The following is a 15,880-nucleotide window of genomic DNA, read 5'->3' on the forward strand; positions in this document are numbered from 1 at the left end:
CAAGCTTCACATTTCCAAGTTTACTATGTTTTCCTATTTTCTGTTTGTTTAAAGGGATATTTGCTGGTAGATAAGAAGCGATTAATCACCATATCAAATAGCTCTAGTCTCCAGCTGATAGAGTTAGGAGAAAAGGACATTTGGGAAACAACCTTGACGAGTTGTATATAAGCGCTGAACTCTGCCACTGGAACTTCACTCCTCTAAGTCTAACGGCAAAGAAACCAGCATGATGAAGTGGCTCGTCGTTCTCTCTGCCCTCGTGGCTCTCTCCGAGTGTCTCGTCAGGTAAGTCTGAGCTCGCTGCTTGAAAAAGCAACCTGCACTTTCTTTTCTCTGACATTTTACAGCTGAATGGGCTGCGAGTGTCACGAGACAATCTCTTCATCTGGTTTTCCTCTGGGAAACTCTAAAGGCCATCGTGCTCCATCTTGCTTTCAGTGTTTGCGCCTTTCGAACTTGCACAAAGTAGAGGGTAGAGCTTATTGTCTAACGTGTCCAGCTGTAAGGTGCTGGACATCGGTGAGGTTTGCTGATTCTTTATACACTTTGTTGCAGGACTCCCCTGATCAAGGGAAAGACTGCCAGGGAAGACCTGCAGGAGAAAGGACTCTGGGAAAAGTACAGGAAGGAGCACCCATACAACCCAATGGCCAAGTTCATCCAGACTGGAACTGAGTCCATGACTAATGATGCTGATGTAAGAAAGAGCAGATTTGATTCATCTCACTATTTCTGCCAGTCCCCCTATGACTGAAGGCAGTTTACATTGCGTCCTGACTACATTTTCCTGGATATGTGTCTTCTCTTGTCCCTCTAGTTGGCCTACTATGGTGTGATCTCCATCGGCACCCCTCCTCAGTCCTTCAGCGTCATCTTTGACACCGGCTCCTCCAACCTGTGGATCCCCTCAGTCTACTGCTCCAGCGAGGCCTGTGGTGAGTACCACTGAGATTACAAATGCAGTCCAAGTTGTTGTTCAAGTATTCTCCTTCTGTGGGTTAGAATTAGCAAGTAATCATCCAATTTATAGGCAATGGCTAAGACAGTTGTCAAATGCAATTTACTGAATAAAAAATAAAAAATTGTGGATTTTGAGGCACATGGTTTTCCCACGTCTTTATTCTTCCTTTAATTTCCCCACTTTTCTTACACAGCACTGTGTGTATGTAAATAATAACTCTACTTTGACAAGATTACTCGAAATGATAGAAATTGAAAAATAAAAGTTCTATATGCGTCATTCACCACTGGTTTTATGGTCTGTAACAGTTTATGAATTCAGTCTGTGACTCACTACATCACTAGAAAGGGTCCAAGTTGCTTGCAAACTCTGAAAAGGCAATTGTTCCTCTGCAGAGAACCACAAAAAATTCAACCCACAGCAGTCTTCCACCTTCAAATGGGGCAGCCAGCCTCTGTCCATCCAGTACGGCACTGGCAGCATGACCGGATATCTGGCCAGTGACACTGTTCAGGTAAACAAACCTTCAGGAACAAAATGGACGAAATATTAAGACCTGGTCTGTTCCAATGTGACTGACAGCTGTGGTCTATTTCCAGGTGGGCGGCATCTCTATTGCGAATCAGGTGTTTGGAATCAGCCAGACAGAGGCTGCCTTCATGGCCAGCATGAAGGCTGATGGCATCCTGGGTCTGGCCTTCCAGAGCATCGCCTCTGACAACGTCGTGCCCGTCTTCGATAACATGATCCAGCAGAACCTCGTGTCCCAGCCCCTGTTCTCCGTCTACCTGAGCAGGTGCTTAAACAGGATGGAAATCTTCTGGTTTGGGTGTGCGAGTTTGTGACAAGAAATGTAATTCATGTATTCACGTTTGTTTTTTTAATTCCTCAGCAATGCTCAGCAGGGCAGTGAGGTGATCTTCGGTGGTTACGATTCCAGCCACTACACTGGTCAAATCAGCTGGATCCCTCTGACCTCTGCCACCTACTGGCAGATCAAGATGGACAGGTGGGAGGAAATGCATCGGAATCCTTATCACATGCAAACGTAGATGTGCTCTGTCCTGACTGTAATCCACCTTCTGCTGTGCCTCCTCACAGTGTTACCATCAACGGACAGACCGTGGCCTGCTCCGGAGGCTGCCAGGCCATCATCGACACCGGCACCTCCCAGATCGTTGGCCCCAACTCTGACATCAGCAACATGAATTCCTGGGTTGGAGCCTCAACCAACCAGTACGGAGAGGTGAGTCACACCATCGACAGAGATTTTCCCTTTTTTTTTCTGAACCCACAGTAAACACACATGTAACGCTCCGACGTCAGCACTCTCTAATAAAAATAATTAAGCAGAACCTTGACTGCTTGCATCAGCTGGAAAACTGTAAAATAGCAATAAATAAAACTGGTTCTGCTGCACGGTCTCTTCAACTCTGCGTGTGATGTTCTTCTCCCAGGCTACAGTGAACTGCCAGAGCATCCAGAGCATGCCTGATGTCACCTTCACTCTCAATGGAAAGGCCTTCACCGTCCCCGCTTCTGCCTACGTCTCTCAGGTCAGTTGAACGCTGGCTGCAACAGAAAACTGTTCAACCCTGTGCTGATGATTGATGGAATAACGTGTTCTTTTTACTTCCATCTCACCACAGAGCAACTATGGCTGCAGCACTGGCTTTGGTCAGGGTGGCTCTAACCTCTGGATCCTGGGAGACGTCTTCATCAGGGAGTACTACGCCGTCTTTGATGCCCCGTCCAAGTACATTGGTCTGGCCAAGTCTGTGTAATCAGACGAGACACCTGATGGATTGCCTGTTAATGTGTCATGACTGAGCAGGAGACAAAGTGTATAGATAATAATAAAAAGATTAAAGCATCAACATCTCTCTGTGTGCTTTCCTCTGTATCCATGGTGACGAAACCAAAGCTCACATTTGAGTCCTGAAAAAAATATTTGAAATCTTTCGGTCATCGAAGGGTTGTGCCACAGTGTTGCTCCGAAATGTCACGGGAATAAGAATAAGTTCAGTCGGCTCACTCCTCAGAGAAACCAGATCTTATATGGATGATAGAAAAATGACTGACACCATGTTTTTGTGTAAAAAAAATTTAATCGAGCGGTAAAATACCAGAGGGCAAGGCTGGGCTATAGTCTGGAAGAAGCTGATGAGAACAAACAGAGTTGTGAGAAGAGATAAGATGTCACAAGCTAACAATCGTATTCGACCATGAAGATTTAAAAAGTATTATACCCCAAAGAATCCACACAAACCTTTTGACCTATTATAATGAGAGGTAATTTCTTTTAATCATCAAGATGCATTTATTAGTCCCAAACACATGCACAGACATGCAAAGGCACACTCATGCAGGTAGGGACATTTAATCTCTGCTTTTAACCCATCTGGTGCAGGACACACAGAGCAGTGAGCGACCATGTATGGCGCTCGGGGAGCAGATGTTGGGGGAGTAAGGTGCCTTACTCAGGGGCACTAGACAGGGTAGGGAGACTCTTGGATTTTTGGACAGATCAATCCAGGTTCTTCTTGTATATATTTTCAGATGTAGATCAGAGGTTTAACATGTACATACACAAAAGTGACAAAGAGACAAATAAAGCTGAGAGTCCGTTGTGCAGTTCAAGCTCCAAAAGTGCTGGTGGACCCCTCATTCTCCATTCATGAAGGGGGCAGGGGGATTATGTACAAAACAAACAAACAGTGATGTATATAGAATTAGCCCCAAGTTAAAATCAGAGACTTTCCCCTGAATTCACTGGTGGATTGCCAGCGTGGAGTACTCCACTGCCTCAGTGTCCGCTGCAGGGTCCGGGGCTGCCGCTCGTGTTTTGGGAATCATCAGGTTTGAGTACAGCTCTTTGGATTCCTCACGAGCTTTGAAGTTCACTGTTGTGTAGACGACGCCACTCATTTCCTGCAGGAGACAAACTTAGTCAAGAGACAGTGCCGTGTAGAGGAAGAATTCTTCTCATAAAGACAAGTGACAATGAGTCACATGAGGCGGCATGTTCCCTGTTTAGCACCTACCGTTGCATCTTGCTTCTGTGACTCACACAGAGTTTCTCCACATTTGTCTGCAAAGAAAAACAACATGTTCATTTATATATATAAAGATAGATATATATACCTTTTTTTTTTTTTTTTACTGAATTCACTGAAACAATGAACGTTTTAAGGAAACCGACCTGGCTGTTCAGGTTTTGCCTTCTTTCTGCAGTAAACTACACCCATAACCAAAGTGATCACAATCATCACTGTGATTGACACAACGACCAATAGGGGCAGTCCAAAACCCCAGGTTATGCTGTGAGGGGGACACAGAAATTCAGATGAAATATTATTCTTCTTAAGTAGGAAAACACTATACAACCAACATGAAACAGGAAAGCGAGTTAATCCACCTGGGACTGTGGGCGTTATCCTGTGAGAGGACGGGCCCGGTGGATTCTGGTTGGCGTGATTTGGAGGTGCTGAGGGTTTTGATGGTTGTCGTCAGGGGAGGCTGAGACACACTGTGGGGAATTGAGGATTCTGTAACATGCAAGAACAACAAATAAGATGAGAAGCAGAGTTTTAATCCTTTACAAAGAGGTGAGAGGGAAACAATAAAATACAACTTTGCAAACAAACATTTATCTTGCGAAGCTGTAACACTGTATTATGGGCACACAGGAAGCTTTTGCATGAGATACATTTGTAGAATCACAAAAATGCAAATCGTAGGAAAAACTTATCCTACCTTCGACCTCAAAAAACGTGTCGATGTAGATGTGGTATGGTGTTTCCTGCACAAAGCATCTGTAGTTTCCTGCATCCTGTAACCTAACGTTTGATATTTTGAACTCGATCCAGCCGTTCCCCTCTGTTTTGGTCACTCTTCCTCTCAACAGCTCGTTGGTGTTCCCTTTGCTGTCAAGCAGCGGGTCACAAATCCTTTCGTAGAGTTTGCAGCACGTCTTGATGTAACTGTTGTAATATGGATTGAATTTGAGTCTCAGCAGAATGTCTTCAAACTCCTTGATCCTCGTCTGCCCGTTGAGTTGAGGGATATCTGGAAAACAAACATCTCTTGTCAATATGTCACTTATCACACAGCAAGGTGCAAAAATTGCTGATATAATTATTTCATACCTAGTAAAAGAAGAAAGACAAAGAAAAACTTCATCTTCAGTGCAATTATCACGTCTCAGCATGGTTTGACATCATTTTCAAGAGGAAGCTCCTCCTAACCAGGGGAATATGAGGAAGTGGTTATTTCATCAGCTCAGGGACTGGCCTGTTTCCTTACTGGCTTCCTGTCAAATTCAGAAATTATTTTAAGAATTTATAGATTGTTTTTAAGATTTTGTTTATTTGATTGAACAGTTACACTTTTATCCTCCATCCCGTGGTCCCAACATCATCATCATAATCATCATCATCATCATCATCATCATCATCATCATCGCTGGAGTTGAGTTTGAGCTATTGTGCATTTTAATTCCCAAATATTCTTGAGGATTACTTTTCAATTGCTTTTTTTGTTTCTTTTATTTGCATTTGACATTTTATTTTTCGTAATTAAGCCTGTGGAGTTCTTTTGGCAGCTGTGTGTTGCTTAAAACGTGCAACATCCGTTGCAGAACATTTCTTTCATAAAAGCAAAACACACGCACACAAACATTTTTAACCTTAAAATAGCAACTTCAAAATGAGTTGAAATAGGCTGAATGGTTCCTCTTTCATTCCCATAACTCACCCTGGTCGTCTATTCTTGCTCAATGTAACTTTAGTGAGGGGGTTCGATTTCCTGTGAGAAGTGTGGAACTGACTGATTGTCGCAAATGTATTTTGACAGAATCCGGTGCAGCGGGTTGGAGGGAGCTGAAGCTGAACTGTAGATCATTTAAAAACTTTTGAATTTATCTCCAGTATTCAGCAAGGAAACTTTTCTCATGTGAAGAATTCTTAACAGAGTTTTTGTTATAGCGGCAGCTCTGATAGGGAGCTGGGGATCATGGGTAAATATCCACAGTTTAGTTGTGTTTCAGTTCTTTGAGTGGGACAGTCAGAGCTCCAGTGAACAGATTGATGTTTTACCCCAAATGAAAACCACTTAATTGCTCGGACACAAAGCCAAACAGAATTGAATCAACACATTTGCCTGCAGAGGGCGCTGTTTCTCAGTAAAGGTTACATAGATTTTCTGAATATAAGGTACAAGACAAAGTATGTTTTAACTGTAAAGAACATTTTGGATGTTGTATATTGGAGTTGTTATATTTGTATCTGTGTTGGTTACGATTGAATTGCATTCGATGAAATTGCATCATCTAATGTTCTATTGCAAAATTCTGCACGTGCATTTTCCATTAGCCCAACATGTCGCAATAGAAAAAACCACAAAGCGTGTTGCATAATGACTGAAGAGGTGAATAAACTGATCCTGAAAAAAAGTGTCTCAGCCGAGTGATTTTGTTTGAACAACTTTTTTAATGTCTGCTGCAGTAATTCAGTATATATACAAATACATAGGAATAGATATAATAAATCAATAAAGTAAGCTCTGAGTATTTATGGATACAGAGAATATACACAAAGTCATTTATTTGGTGTCAGCTTTTAGCTTATTAAACACTTCATATTCACTCATCCAAAACAAATCGCTCTTTACAAAACAAAAGTAAAAGGTATGTACATGTTCATATTCAGTAAACATGAGGTTGTGGCATTCTAGCAATCAACATGTCTTATTAGTGATCAAAAGAAATGCTCCCCTTTCCATTTTCTCCATCTGAAAACAAACATTTTCATTTGGATACTCTGTATATTTCCAAGCACACGATATAAGCCGTTTCATTTTCTTTGATAATATTGTCTTGCAAATTGAAGCAGTTGAGGCACATTGACACAAATACATTTTCAGAATTACAATCCCGCTCCTAAATGTACAGCCCCTATGATTAAGTTAGAAGCGCTGGGTGCAATAATCTGAATTTACAAAAAGCTGTTGATCTTACTAAACAGTGCAAACTCCCCCGAGCAGATGAGACCGTGGAGGACACGATGCTTTAGTTCACAGCCAGCTGGATGCATAAATAAGTTGAGGTCACTGCACGGTACTTGTCAGCTCATAGTGGTTTGTACTGGTCCTGGGCAACGCAGGTTTGAGTCCCAGTAGTTTTAAGAAGCCGCTTATTCATCAGTGAAGGTGATGACATCATAGTGGATGCCCTGCTGCTGCAGCTGTTCCAGCTGTTCAGGTGTAGCTTCAGTGTAGACCGTCTGAGTCTGCGCCATCTCTGCCTCTGCCTCTGCTACAGGAACAAAGATGATCCATTTAGTGTGATTTGTTGTCTGGTGCAATTATTGCTATTAGTTTACATAAAGGTGATTTCATACTTCATGTTATTGTTAAGCCCATTGGTAAATAAGATCATGAGCTGGTGGCCCACAGCAACCCATCTGTTGTTGCTTATTATATATGAATGGTGATTAGCCACACAGCATTAAACACTGTTGATAACCAGATTGTTCCCAGTCATTTTAGTAAAGTTTGTAAATCAACCTGCAGAGAAAATCTGCGTTCTTGTCTCCTTGACTGTGCATCAACTAATTGACAGCAAGATTTTAAATTCTAATTTATGAAATAATCAAAACAATTTTTAGTATTTAATCTGAGTGTAAAATCTAAACTGATTTATTTGTATTTTTTAGATCATGATTAGGGCTTTTATTAGGTGATAAAAATCGGTCAATATGAGCCTTTCACATCAGTATTTATGTTTGATTTATAATCACTTCAGATATGTGTCGAGAGGAAGAATTACATTTTACGGAATAGACAATACAGGACATATTTGGTTGTATTTGTTTTTATGGATATTCATAATAAAGTTTATAATTAATGTTAAATTGTAAAATATCAGAGCTCAATGACTTCTTTAATCTTAAGTAACATTGGCAATTATATATATGATCCTATGTATCAGTATTAAAAATGTTTACTGTCTAATGTCGGCCCCAAAAAATATATATTGCTGTGTGGATTTGTTATGAGCCATTTCCTGCAGGAGGCAAACTTAGTAAAGAGACGGTGCCGTGTAGAAGAAGAATTCTTCTCATAGACACAAGTGACCTTGAGTCACACAAGGCGGAATGTTCCCTGTTTAGCACCTACCGTTGCATCTTGCTTCTGTGACTCACACAGAGTTTCTCCACATTTGTCTGCAAAGAAAAACAACACGTTCATTTATATATATAAATAAAGATATATATGTTCACGTTTTGCCTTCTTTCTGCAGCAAACTACACCCATAACCAAAGTGATCACAATCATCACTGTAATTGAAACAACGACCAATAGGGGCAGGCCAAAACCCCAGGTTATGCTGTGAGGGGGACAAAGAAATTCAGATGAGATATTATTCTTCTTAAGTAGGAAAACACTATACAACCAACATGAAACAGGAAATGAGTTAATCCACCTGGGACTGTGGGCGTTGTCCTGTGAGAGGACGAGCCGGGTGAATTCTGGTCGGTGTGATGTGGAGGTGCTGAGGGTTTTGATGGTTGTCGTCAGGGGAGGCTGAGACACACTGTGGGGAATTGAGGATTCTGTAAAATGCAAGAACATCATATAAGATGAGAAGCAGAGTTTTAATCCTTTACAAAGAGGTGAGAGGGAAAGAATAAAATACAACTTTGCAAACAAACATTTATCTTGCGAAGCTATAACACTGTATTATGGTCCCACTGGAAGCTTTTGTGTAAGACACATTTGTAACATCACTCAAATGCAAATAGTAGGAATACTTATCGTACCTGTGACCTCGAGAAACGTGTTGATGTAGACGATGTATGGTGTTTCCAGCACAGAGCATCTGTAGTATCCTGCATCCTGTTACTTAATGTTTGATATTTTGAACTCGATCCAGCCGTCCTCGTCTGTTTTGGTCACTCTTCCTCTCAGCAGCTCGCAGGTGGGCCCTGTGCTGTCCAGCAGTGGGTAACAAAACCTTACAAAGAGTTGGCACCACGACTTGATGCTACTGTTGTAAACTGAAGGAAATTTGAGTCTCAGCAGAATGTCTTCAAACTCCTTGATCCTCTCCTGCCCGTTGAGATGATTGAACTCTGGAAAACAAACATCTCTTATCAGTATGTCACTTGGCACACTGCAAAGTGCAAAAATTGCTGATATAATTATTTCATACCTAATAAAAGAAGAAAGACAAAGGAAAACTTCATCTTCAGTGCAATTATCACGTCTCAGCATGGTTTGACATAATTTTTAGAGGAGCTCCTCCTAACCAGGGGAAGATGAGGAACTCATATATTTATGATGATTAACTTTCAATTGCTTTTTGTATTTATCAGATTTGTTTACATTTTACATTTTATTTTCATAATTACGCCTGTGGAGTTCTTCGGTCAGCAGTGTGTTGTTCCAAACGTGCAACATGTGTTGCAGAACATTTCTGACATGTTTCATGAAAGCAAAACACACGCACACCTTAAAATAGCAGCTTCAAAATGAGTTGAAATAGGCTGAATGGTTCCTCTTTCATCCCCATAACTCACCCTGGTCGTCTATTCTTGCTCAATGTAACTTTAGTGAGGGGGTTCGATTTCCTGTGAGAAGTGTGGAACTGACTGATTGTTGCAAATGTATTTTGACAGAATCCGGTGCAGCGGGTTGGAGGGAGCTGAAGCTGAACTGTAGATATTTAAAAATGATTGCATTCATCTCCAGTATTCAGCAAGGAAACTTTTCACATATGAAGAATTCTTAACAAAGTTTTTGTTATAGCGTGTTACATAATGACTGAAGAGGTGAATAAACTGAAAAAAGTGCCTCAGCCGAGTGATTGTGGTTGAATAACTTTTTAAATGTCTGCTGCAGTAATTCAGTATATAAACAAATACATAGTAATAGATTTAAGAAATCAATAAAGTAAGCTCTGAGTATTTATGGATACAAAGAATATACACAAAGTGATTTATTTGGTGTCAGCTTTTAGCTTATTAAACACTTCATATTCACTCATCCAAAACAAATCGCTCTTTACAAAACAAAAGTAAAAGGTATGTACATGTTCATATTCAGTAAACATGAGGTTGTGGCATTCTAGCAATCAACATGTCTTATTACAGATCAAAAGAAATGCTCCCCTTTCCATTTTCTCCATCTGAAAACTAAAATGTTAATTTGGGTACTCTGTATATTTCCAAACACACGATATAAGCAGTTTCATTTTCTTTGATAACATTGTCTTGCAAATCGAAGCAGTTGAGGCACATTGACACAAATACATTTTCAGAATTACAATCCCGATCCTAAATGTACAGCCCCTATGATTAAGTTAGAAGCGCTGGGTGCAATAATCTGAATTTACAAAAAGCTGTAGATCTTACTAAACAGTGCAAACTCCCCCGAGCAGATGAGACCGTGGAGGACACGATGCTTTAGTTCACAGCCAGCTGGATGCATAAATAAGTTGAGGTTACTGCACGGTACTTGTCAGCTCATAGTGGTTTGTACTGGTCCTGGGCGACGCAGGTTTGAGTCCCAGTAGTTTTAAGATGCCGCCTATTCATCAGTGAAGGTGATGGCATCATAGTGGATGCCCTGCTGCTGCAGCTGTTCCAGCTGTTCAGGTGTAGCTTCAGTGTAGACCGTCTGAGTCTGCGCCATCTCTGCCTCTGCCTCTGCTACAGGAACAAAGATGATCCATTTAGTGTGATTTGTTGTCTGGTGCAATTGTTGCTATTAGTTTACATAAAGGTGATTTCATACTTCATGTTATTGTTAAGCCCATTGGTAAATAAGATCATGAGCTGGTGGCCCACAGCAACCCATCTGTTGTTGCTTATTATCTATGAATGGTGATTATCCACACAGCATTAAACACTGTTGATAACCAGATTGTTCCCAGTCATTTTAGTAAAGTTTGTAAATCAACCTGCAGAGAAAATCTGCGTTCTTGTCTCCTTGACTGTGCATCAACTAATTGACAGCAAGATTTTGAATTCTAATTTATGAAATAGTCAAAACAATTTTTAGTATTTAATCTGAGTGTAACATCTAAACTGATTTATTTGTATTTTTTAGATCATGATTAGGGCCCGCCCAATTAATCATATAGGTGATAAAAATCGGTCAATATGAGCCTTTCACATCAGTATTTATGTTTGATTTATAATCACTTCAGATATGTGTCGAGAGGAAGAATTACATTTTACAGAATAGACAATACAGGGCATATTTGGTTGTATTTGTTTTTATAGATATTCATAATAAAGTTTATAATTAATGTTAAATTGTAAAATATCAGAGCTCAATGACTTCTTTAATCTTAAGTAACATTGGCAATTATATATATGATCCTATGTATCAGTATTAAAAATGTTTACTGTCTAATGTCGGCCCCAAAAAATATATATTGCTGTGTGGATTTGTGATGAGCCATTTCCTGCAGGAGGCAAACTTAGTAAAGAGACGGTGCCGTGTAGAAGAAGAATTCTTCTCATAGACACAAGTGACCTTGAGTCACACAAGGCGGAATGTTCCCTGTTTAGCACCTACCGTTGCATCTTGCTTCTGTGACTCACACAGAGTTTCTCCACATTTGTCTGCAAAGAAAAACAACACGTTCATTTATATATATAAATAAAGATATATATGTTCACGTTTTGCCTTCTTTCTGCAGCAAACTACACCCATAACCAAAGTGATCACAATCATCACTGTAATTGAAACAACGACCAATAGGGGCAGGCCAAAACCCCAGGTTATGCTGTGAGGGGGACAAAGAAATTCAGATGAGATATTATTCTTCTTAAGTAGGAAAACACTATACAACCAACATGAAACAGGAAATGAGTTAATCCACCTGGGACTGTGGGCGATGTCCTGTGAGAGGACGGGCCCGGTGGATTCTGGTCGGTGTGATGTGGAGGTGCTGAGGGTTTTGATGGTTGTCGTCAGGGGAGGCTGAGACGCACTGTGGGGAATTGAGGATTCTGTAAAATGCAAGAACATCATATAAGATGAGAAGCAGAGTTTTAATCCTTTACAAAGAGGTGAGAGGGAAACAATAAAATACAACTTTGCAAACAAACATTTATCTTGCGAAGCTATAACACTGTATTATGGTCCCACTGGAAGCTTTTGTGTAAGACACATTTGTAACATCACTCAAATGCAAATAGTAGGAATACTTATCGTACCTGTGACCTCGAGAAACGTGTTGATGTAGACGATGTATGGTGTTTCCAGCACAGAGCATCTGTAGTATCCTGCATCCTGTTACTTAATGTTTGATATTTTGAACTCGATCCAGCCGTCCTTGTCTGTTTTGGTCACTCTTCCTCTCAGCAGCTCGCAGGTGGGCCCTATGCTGTCCAGCGGTGGGTAACAAAACCTTACAAAGAGTTGGCACCACGACTTGATGCTACTGTTGTAAACTGAAGGAAATTTGAGTCTCAGCAGAATATCGTCAAACTCCTTGATCCTCTCCTGCCCGTTGAGATGATTGAACTCTGGAAAACAAACATCTCTTATCAGTATGTCACTTGGCACACTGCAAAGTGCAAAAATTGCTGATATAATTATTTCATACCTAATAAAAGAAGAAAGACAAAGGAAAACTTAATCTTCAGTGCAATTATCACGTCTCAGCATGGTTTGACATCATTTTCAAGAGGAAGCTCCTCCTAACCAGGGGAAGATGAGGAACTCATATATTTATGATGATTAACTTTCAATTGCTTTTTGTATTTATCAGATTTGTTTACATTTTACATTTTATTTTCATAATTACGCCTGTGGAGTTCTTCGGTCAGCAGTGTGTTGTTCCAAACGTGCAACATGTGTTGCAGAACATTTCTGACATGTTTCATGAAAGCAAAACACACGCACACCTTAAAATAGCAGCTTCAAAATGAGTTGAAATAGGCTGAATGGTTCCTCTTTCATTCCCATAACTCACCCTGGTCGTCTATTCTTGCTCAATGTAACTTTAGTGAGGGGGTTCGATTTCCTGTGAGAAGTGTGGAACTGACTGATTGTTGCAAATGTATTTTGACAGAATCCGGTGCAGCGGGTTGGAGGGAGCTGAAGCTGAACTGTAGATATTTAAAAATGATTGCATTCATCTCCAGTATTCAGCAAGGAAACTTTTCACATATGAAGAATTCTTAACAAAGTTTTTGTTATAGCGTGTTACATAATGACTGAAGAGGTGAATAAACTGAAAAAAGTGCCTCAGCCGAGTGATTGTGGTTGAATAACTTTTTAAATGTCTGCTGCAGTAATTCAGTATATATACAAATACATAGGAATAGATTTAAGAAATCAATAAAGTAAGCTCTGAGTATTTATGGATACAGAGAATATACACAAAGTGATTTATTTGGTGTCAGCTTTTAGCTTATTAAACACTTCATATTCACTCATCCAAAACAAATCGCTCTTTACAAAACAAAAGTAAAAAGGTATGTACATGTTCATATTCAGTAAACATGAGGTTGTGGCATTCTAGCAATCAACATGTCTTATTAGTGATCAAAAGAAATGCTCCCCTTTCCATTTTCTCCATCTGAAAACAAATTTTTTCATTTGGATACTCTGTATATTTCCAAGCACACGATATAAGCCGTTTCATTTTCTTTGATAACATTGTCTTGCAAATCGAAGCAGTTGAGGCACATTGACACAAATACATTTTCAGAATTACAATCCCGCTCCTAAATGTACAGCCCCTATGATTAAGTTAGAAGCGCTGGGTGCAATAATCTGAATTTACAAAAAGCTGTTGATCTTACTAAACAGTGCAAACACCCCCGAGCAGATGAGACCGTGGAGGACACGATGCTTTAGTTCACAGCCAGCTGGATGCATAAATAAGTTGAGGTCACTGCACGGTACTTGTCAGCTCATAGTGGTTTGTACTGGTCCTGGGCAACGCAGGTTTGAGTCCCAGTAGTTTTAAGAAGCCGTCTATTCATCGGTGAAGGTGATGACATCATAGTGGATGCCCTGCTGCTGCAGCTGTTCCAGCTGTTCAGGTGTAGCTTCAGTGTAGACCGTCTGAGTCTGCGCCATCTCTGCCTCTGCCTCTGCTACAGGAACAAAGATGATCCATTTAGTGTGATTTGTTGTCTGGTGCAATTGTTGCTATTAGTTTACATAAAGGTGATTTCATACTTCATGTTATTGTTAAGCCCATTGGTAAATAAGATCATGAGCTGGTGGCCCACAGCAACCCATCTGTTGTTGCTCATTATCTATGAATGGTGATTATCCACACAGCATTAAACACCAACAGCAAGTTTTTAAATTGAAATTTATGAAAAAAGTCTAATCAATATTTAGTATTGATTAGACTTTGTGTAAAATCTAAACTGACTTATTTGTATTTGATTGATGATAAAAATGATAAATTGAAATTGAGAGCCGACCTGTGACAGCAGATTCGGCCGCGGCCTCCAGGTCTTCAGGATTCACCATATGTTGCTCCGAGCTGATGGGCAAATACTGGATCTGACCATCATGACTCATGGCGATCTGAACACATAAACAATATGAAGCAAATGAACTTCTGTCAAAACAACAAACTGTTACTTTTCAGAGCATTTCAGATGATGCTCCTCACCTGCTGCTCCTGCAGAAAGGTCCCGTCATGCTCATACTGGATGATCTGTCCATCTGGCATCTGAGGAACATTTAGAGATCAGTAAGCGTCACCTAGACACACAGCATTTAATAAGATCATCGTCAGTTAGAGGAACTAAAAACAGCAGTGGTTACACTGACCTGGATGTGGTTACCGTCAGCTACTACTACATACTCCTGAGGGATCAAATGCGGAACTCCATCTTGTGAGATGATATACTGGACCTGAAACAGGACGTGAAACGAGAAACGTGAGATGAAAGTGGAACTGGTTCGTTCTTCTGATATATTTATTTAACTTTCATTTTTGTCATGTACATTAGAATATGAAGTGGTAGAATCTCACCTCTGTGACCTGGTTGTCTCCTGTCATCAGGTGCTGAACTGTCTGTCCATCTATGGTGGTTATCTGCTGAATGTATGTGCCCTCCTCCTGCAAAATGCATACATTAAAGCTTTTAGTTATGAAGTCAGAACTATAAAGTTACTGCATGCCCCCAAAAAAAATCGAAAAAGAATTGTGTGACGTTACAAATAAGTAGGGAACATACCTGGTCTGACAGCGTCTGTTCTTGAGATACAATGATGTGCTCCTGTCCCAAGGCCTGCAGCCGCTCTGGAGTAATGACAGTCTGATTTGCCTGCAGGGCTGTTGTAGATGTAGACACGCACACGCATACAGGTTTAGATTTATTTTCTGTGACTTCCATTATATAGATCAGATGTGAACCTTAATACTACATGCATTGGGGTTCCTTCATTTATATATTTAGGGTTCCCTTACACTGTAGCGTGGCTAATGCCTCCTCGTCACTGTTGACTATGATGGTTTGTTGAGATGAGTCGCTACGTGTCTTGCGAGTATGATGATCCTGACTGTGAAGCCGCTCCATGTGAAACTTCAGATGGCCATTACGGTTAAACCTGAGGTATTGAAGAAAAAAATTGATATTAATCAACTTTACGGTCTAATGCATATGCATGTCTCAAAGGAGTTAATGCTGTTTTTACTAAACACATGTTTTGCGTCGACTGAATCTCCTTCTGACCTTTGCCCGCAGAGTTTGCAGGAGAAGGGTTTCTCGTTGGTGTGGGTCATCGTGTGTCGACGCAGGTCCTTCTTGTTCTTGGAGGCAAAGCTGCAGTTTGGACACTTGTGGGGACGTAAGTAGGAGTGCAGCTCCATGTGATCCTAAAATAAAGCAGGATATCAATCACTGTCAGAAAAGTCGAGGTCCAAAG

At 40.5% G+C, this 15,880-nt stretch overlaps 2 protein-coding genes and 2 long non-coding RNA genes across 4 annotated transcripts in view; 1 reads left to right on the forward strand and 3 right to left on the reverse strand.

Moving 5' to 3' along the window:
- Positions 1 to 217: 217 nt before the first annotated feature.
- Positions 218 to 2,815, forward strand: LOC133956745 (pepsin A-like). The gene is made up of 9 exons (XM_062392025.1): positions 218 to 288; positions 559 to 700; positions 821 to 938; positions 1,360 to 1,478; positions 1,564 to 1,760; positions 1,857 to 1,973; positions 2,066 to 2,210; positions 2,422 to 2,520; positions 2,614 to 2,815. The coding sequence occupies exons 1-9, from the start codon at positions 230 to 232 to the stop codon at positions 2,746 to 2,748; spliced, it is 1,131 nt and encodes a 376-aa protein (XP_062248009.1). The 5' UTR covers positions 218 to 229; the 3' UTR covers positions 2,749 to 2,815.
- Positions 2,816 to 3,058: 243 nt separating this feature from the next.
- The window catches only part of LOC133957067 (uncharacterized), a 31,299-nt gene continuing 18,477 nt past the window's right edge, over positions 3,059 to 15,880 (reverse strand). Inside the window, 14 exon segments of the mRNA XM_062392496.1 lie at positions 3,059 to 3,895; positions 4,009 to 4,055; positions 4,167 to 4,285; positions 4,383 to 4,512; positions 4,721 to 5,032; positions 5,113 to 5,167; positions 13,967 to 14,085; positions 14,425 to 14,530; positions 14,619 to 14,678; positions 14,780 to 14,863; positions 14,985 to 15,071; positions 15,190 to 15,287; positions 15,423 to 15,562; positions 15,688 to 15,830. Coding sequence (XP_062248480.1) covers positions 3,734 to 3,895; positions 4,009 to 4,055; positions 4,167 to 4,285; positions 4,383 to 4,512; positions 4,721 to 5,032; positions 5,113 to 5,167; positions 13,967 to 14,085; positions 14,425 to 14,530; positions 14,619 to 14,678; positions 14,780 to 14,863; positions 14,985 to 15,071; positions 15,190 to 15,287; positions 15,423 to 15,562; positions 15,688 to 15,830 — 1,662 coding nt within the window. The 3' untranslated portion in view covers positions 3,059 to 3,733.
- On the reverse strand, positions 6,521 to 8,579 carry LOC133956207 (uncharacterized). The gene is made up of 3 exons (XR_009921103.1): positions 8,448 to 8,579; positions 8,141 to 8,351; positions 6,521 to 7,277 (listed from the first exon to the last, which is right to left on the reverse strand). It is a non-coding gene; the product is annotated as an uncharacterized LOC133956207 (long non-coding RNA).
- On the reverse strand, positions 9,918 to 12,147 carry LOC133956208 (uncharacterized). Its single transcript, XR_009921104.1, has 3 exons — positions 11,856 to 12,147; positions 11,549 to 11,759; positions 9,918 to 10,674 (listed from the first exon to the last, which is right to left on the reverse strand). It is a non-coding gene; the product is annotated as an uncharacterized LOC133956208 (long non-coding RNA).

Source organism: Platichthys flesus, chromosome 7 (assembly GCF_949316205.1).
Source record: "Platichthys flesus chromosome 7, fPlaFle2.1, whole genome shotgun sequence".
Taxonomy (NCBI): Eukaryota; Metazoa; Chordata; class Actinopteri; order Pleuronectiformes; family Pleuronectidae; genus Platichthys; species Platichthys flesus.

Coding starts and splice junctions, on each gene's coding strand:
- LOC133956745 (XM_062392025.1), top strand. CDS start 230: ATGATGAAGTGGCTCGTCGTTCTCTCTGCCCTCGTGGCTCTCTCCGAG. Junction 939..1,359: donor CTGCTCCAGCGAGGCCTGTG/GTGAGTACCACT, acceptor GTTCCTCTGCAG/AGAACCACAAAAAATTCAAC. Junction 2,211..2,421: donor CAACCAACCAGTACGGAGAG/GTGAGTCACACC, acceptor TTCTTCTCCCAG/GCTACAGTGAACTGCCAGAG.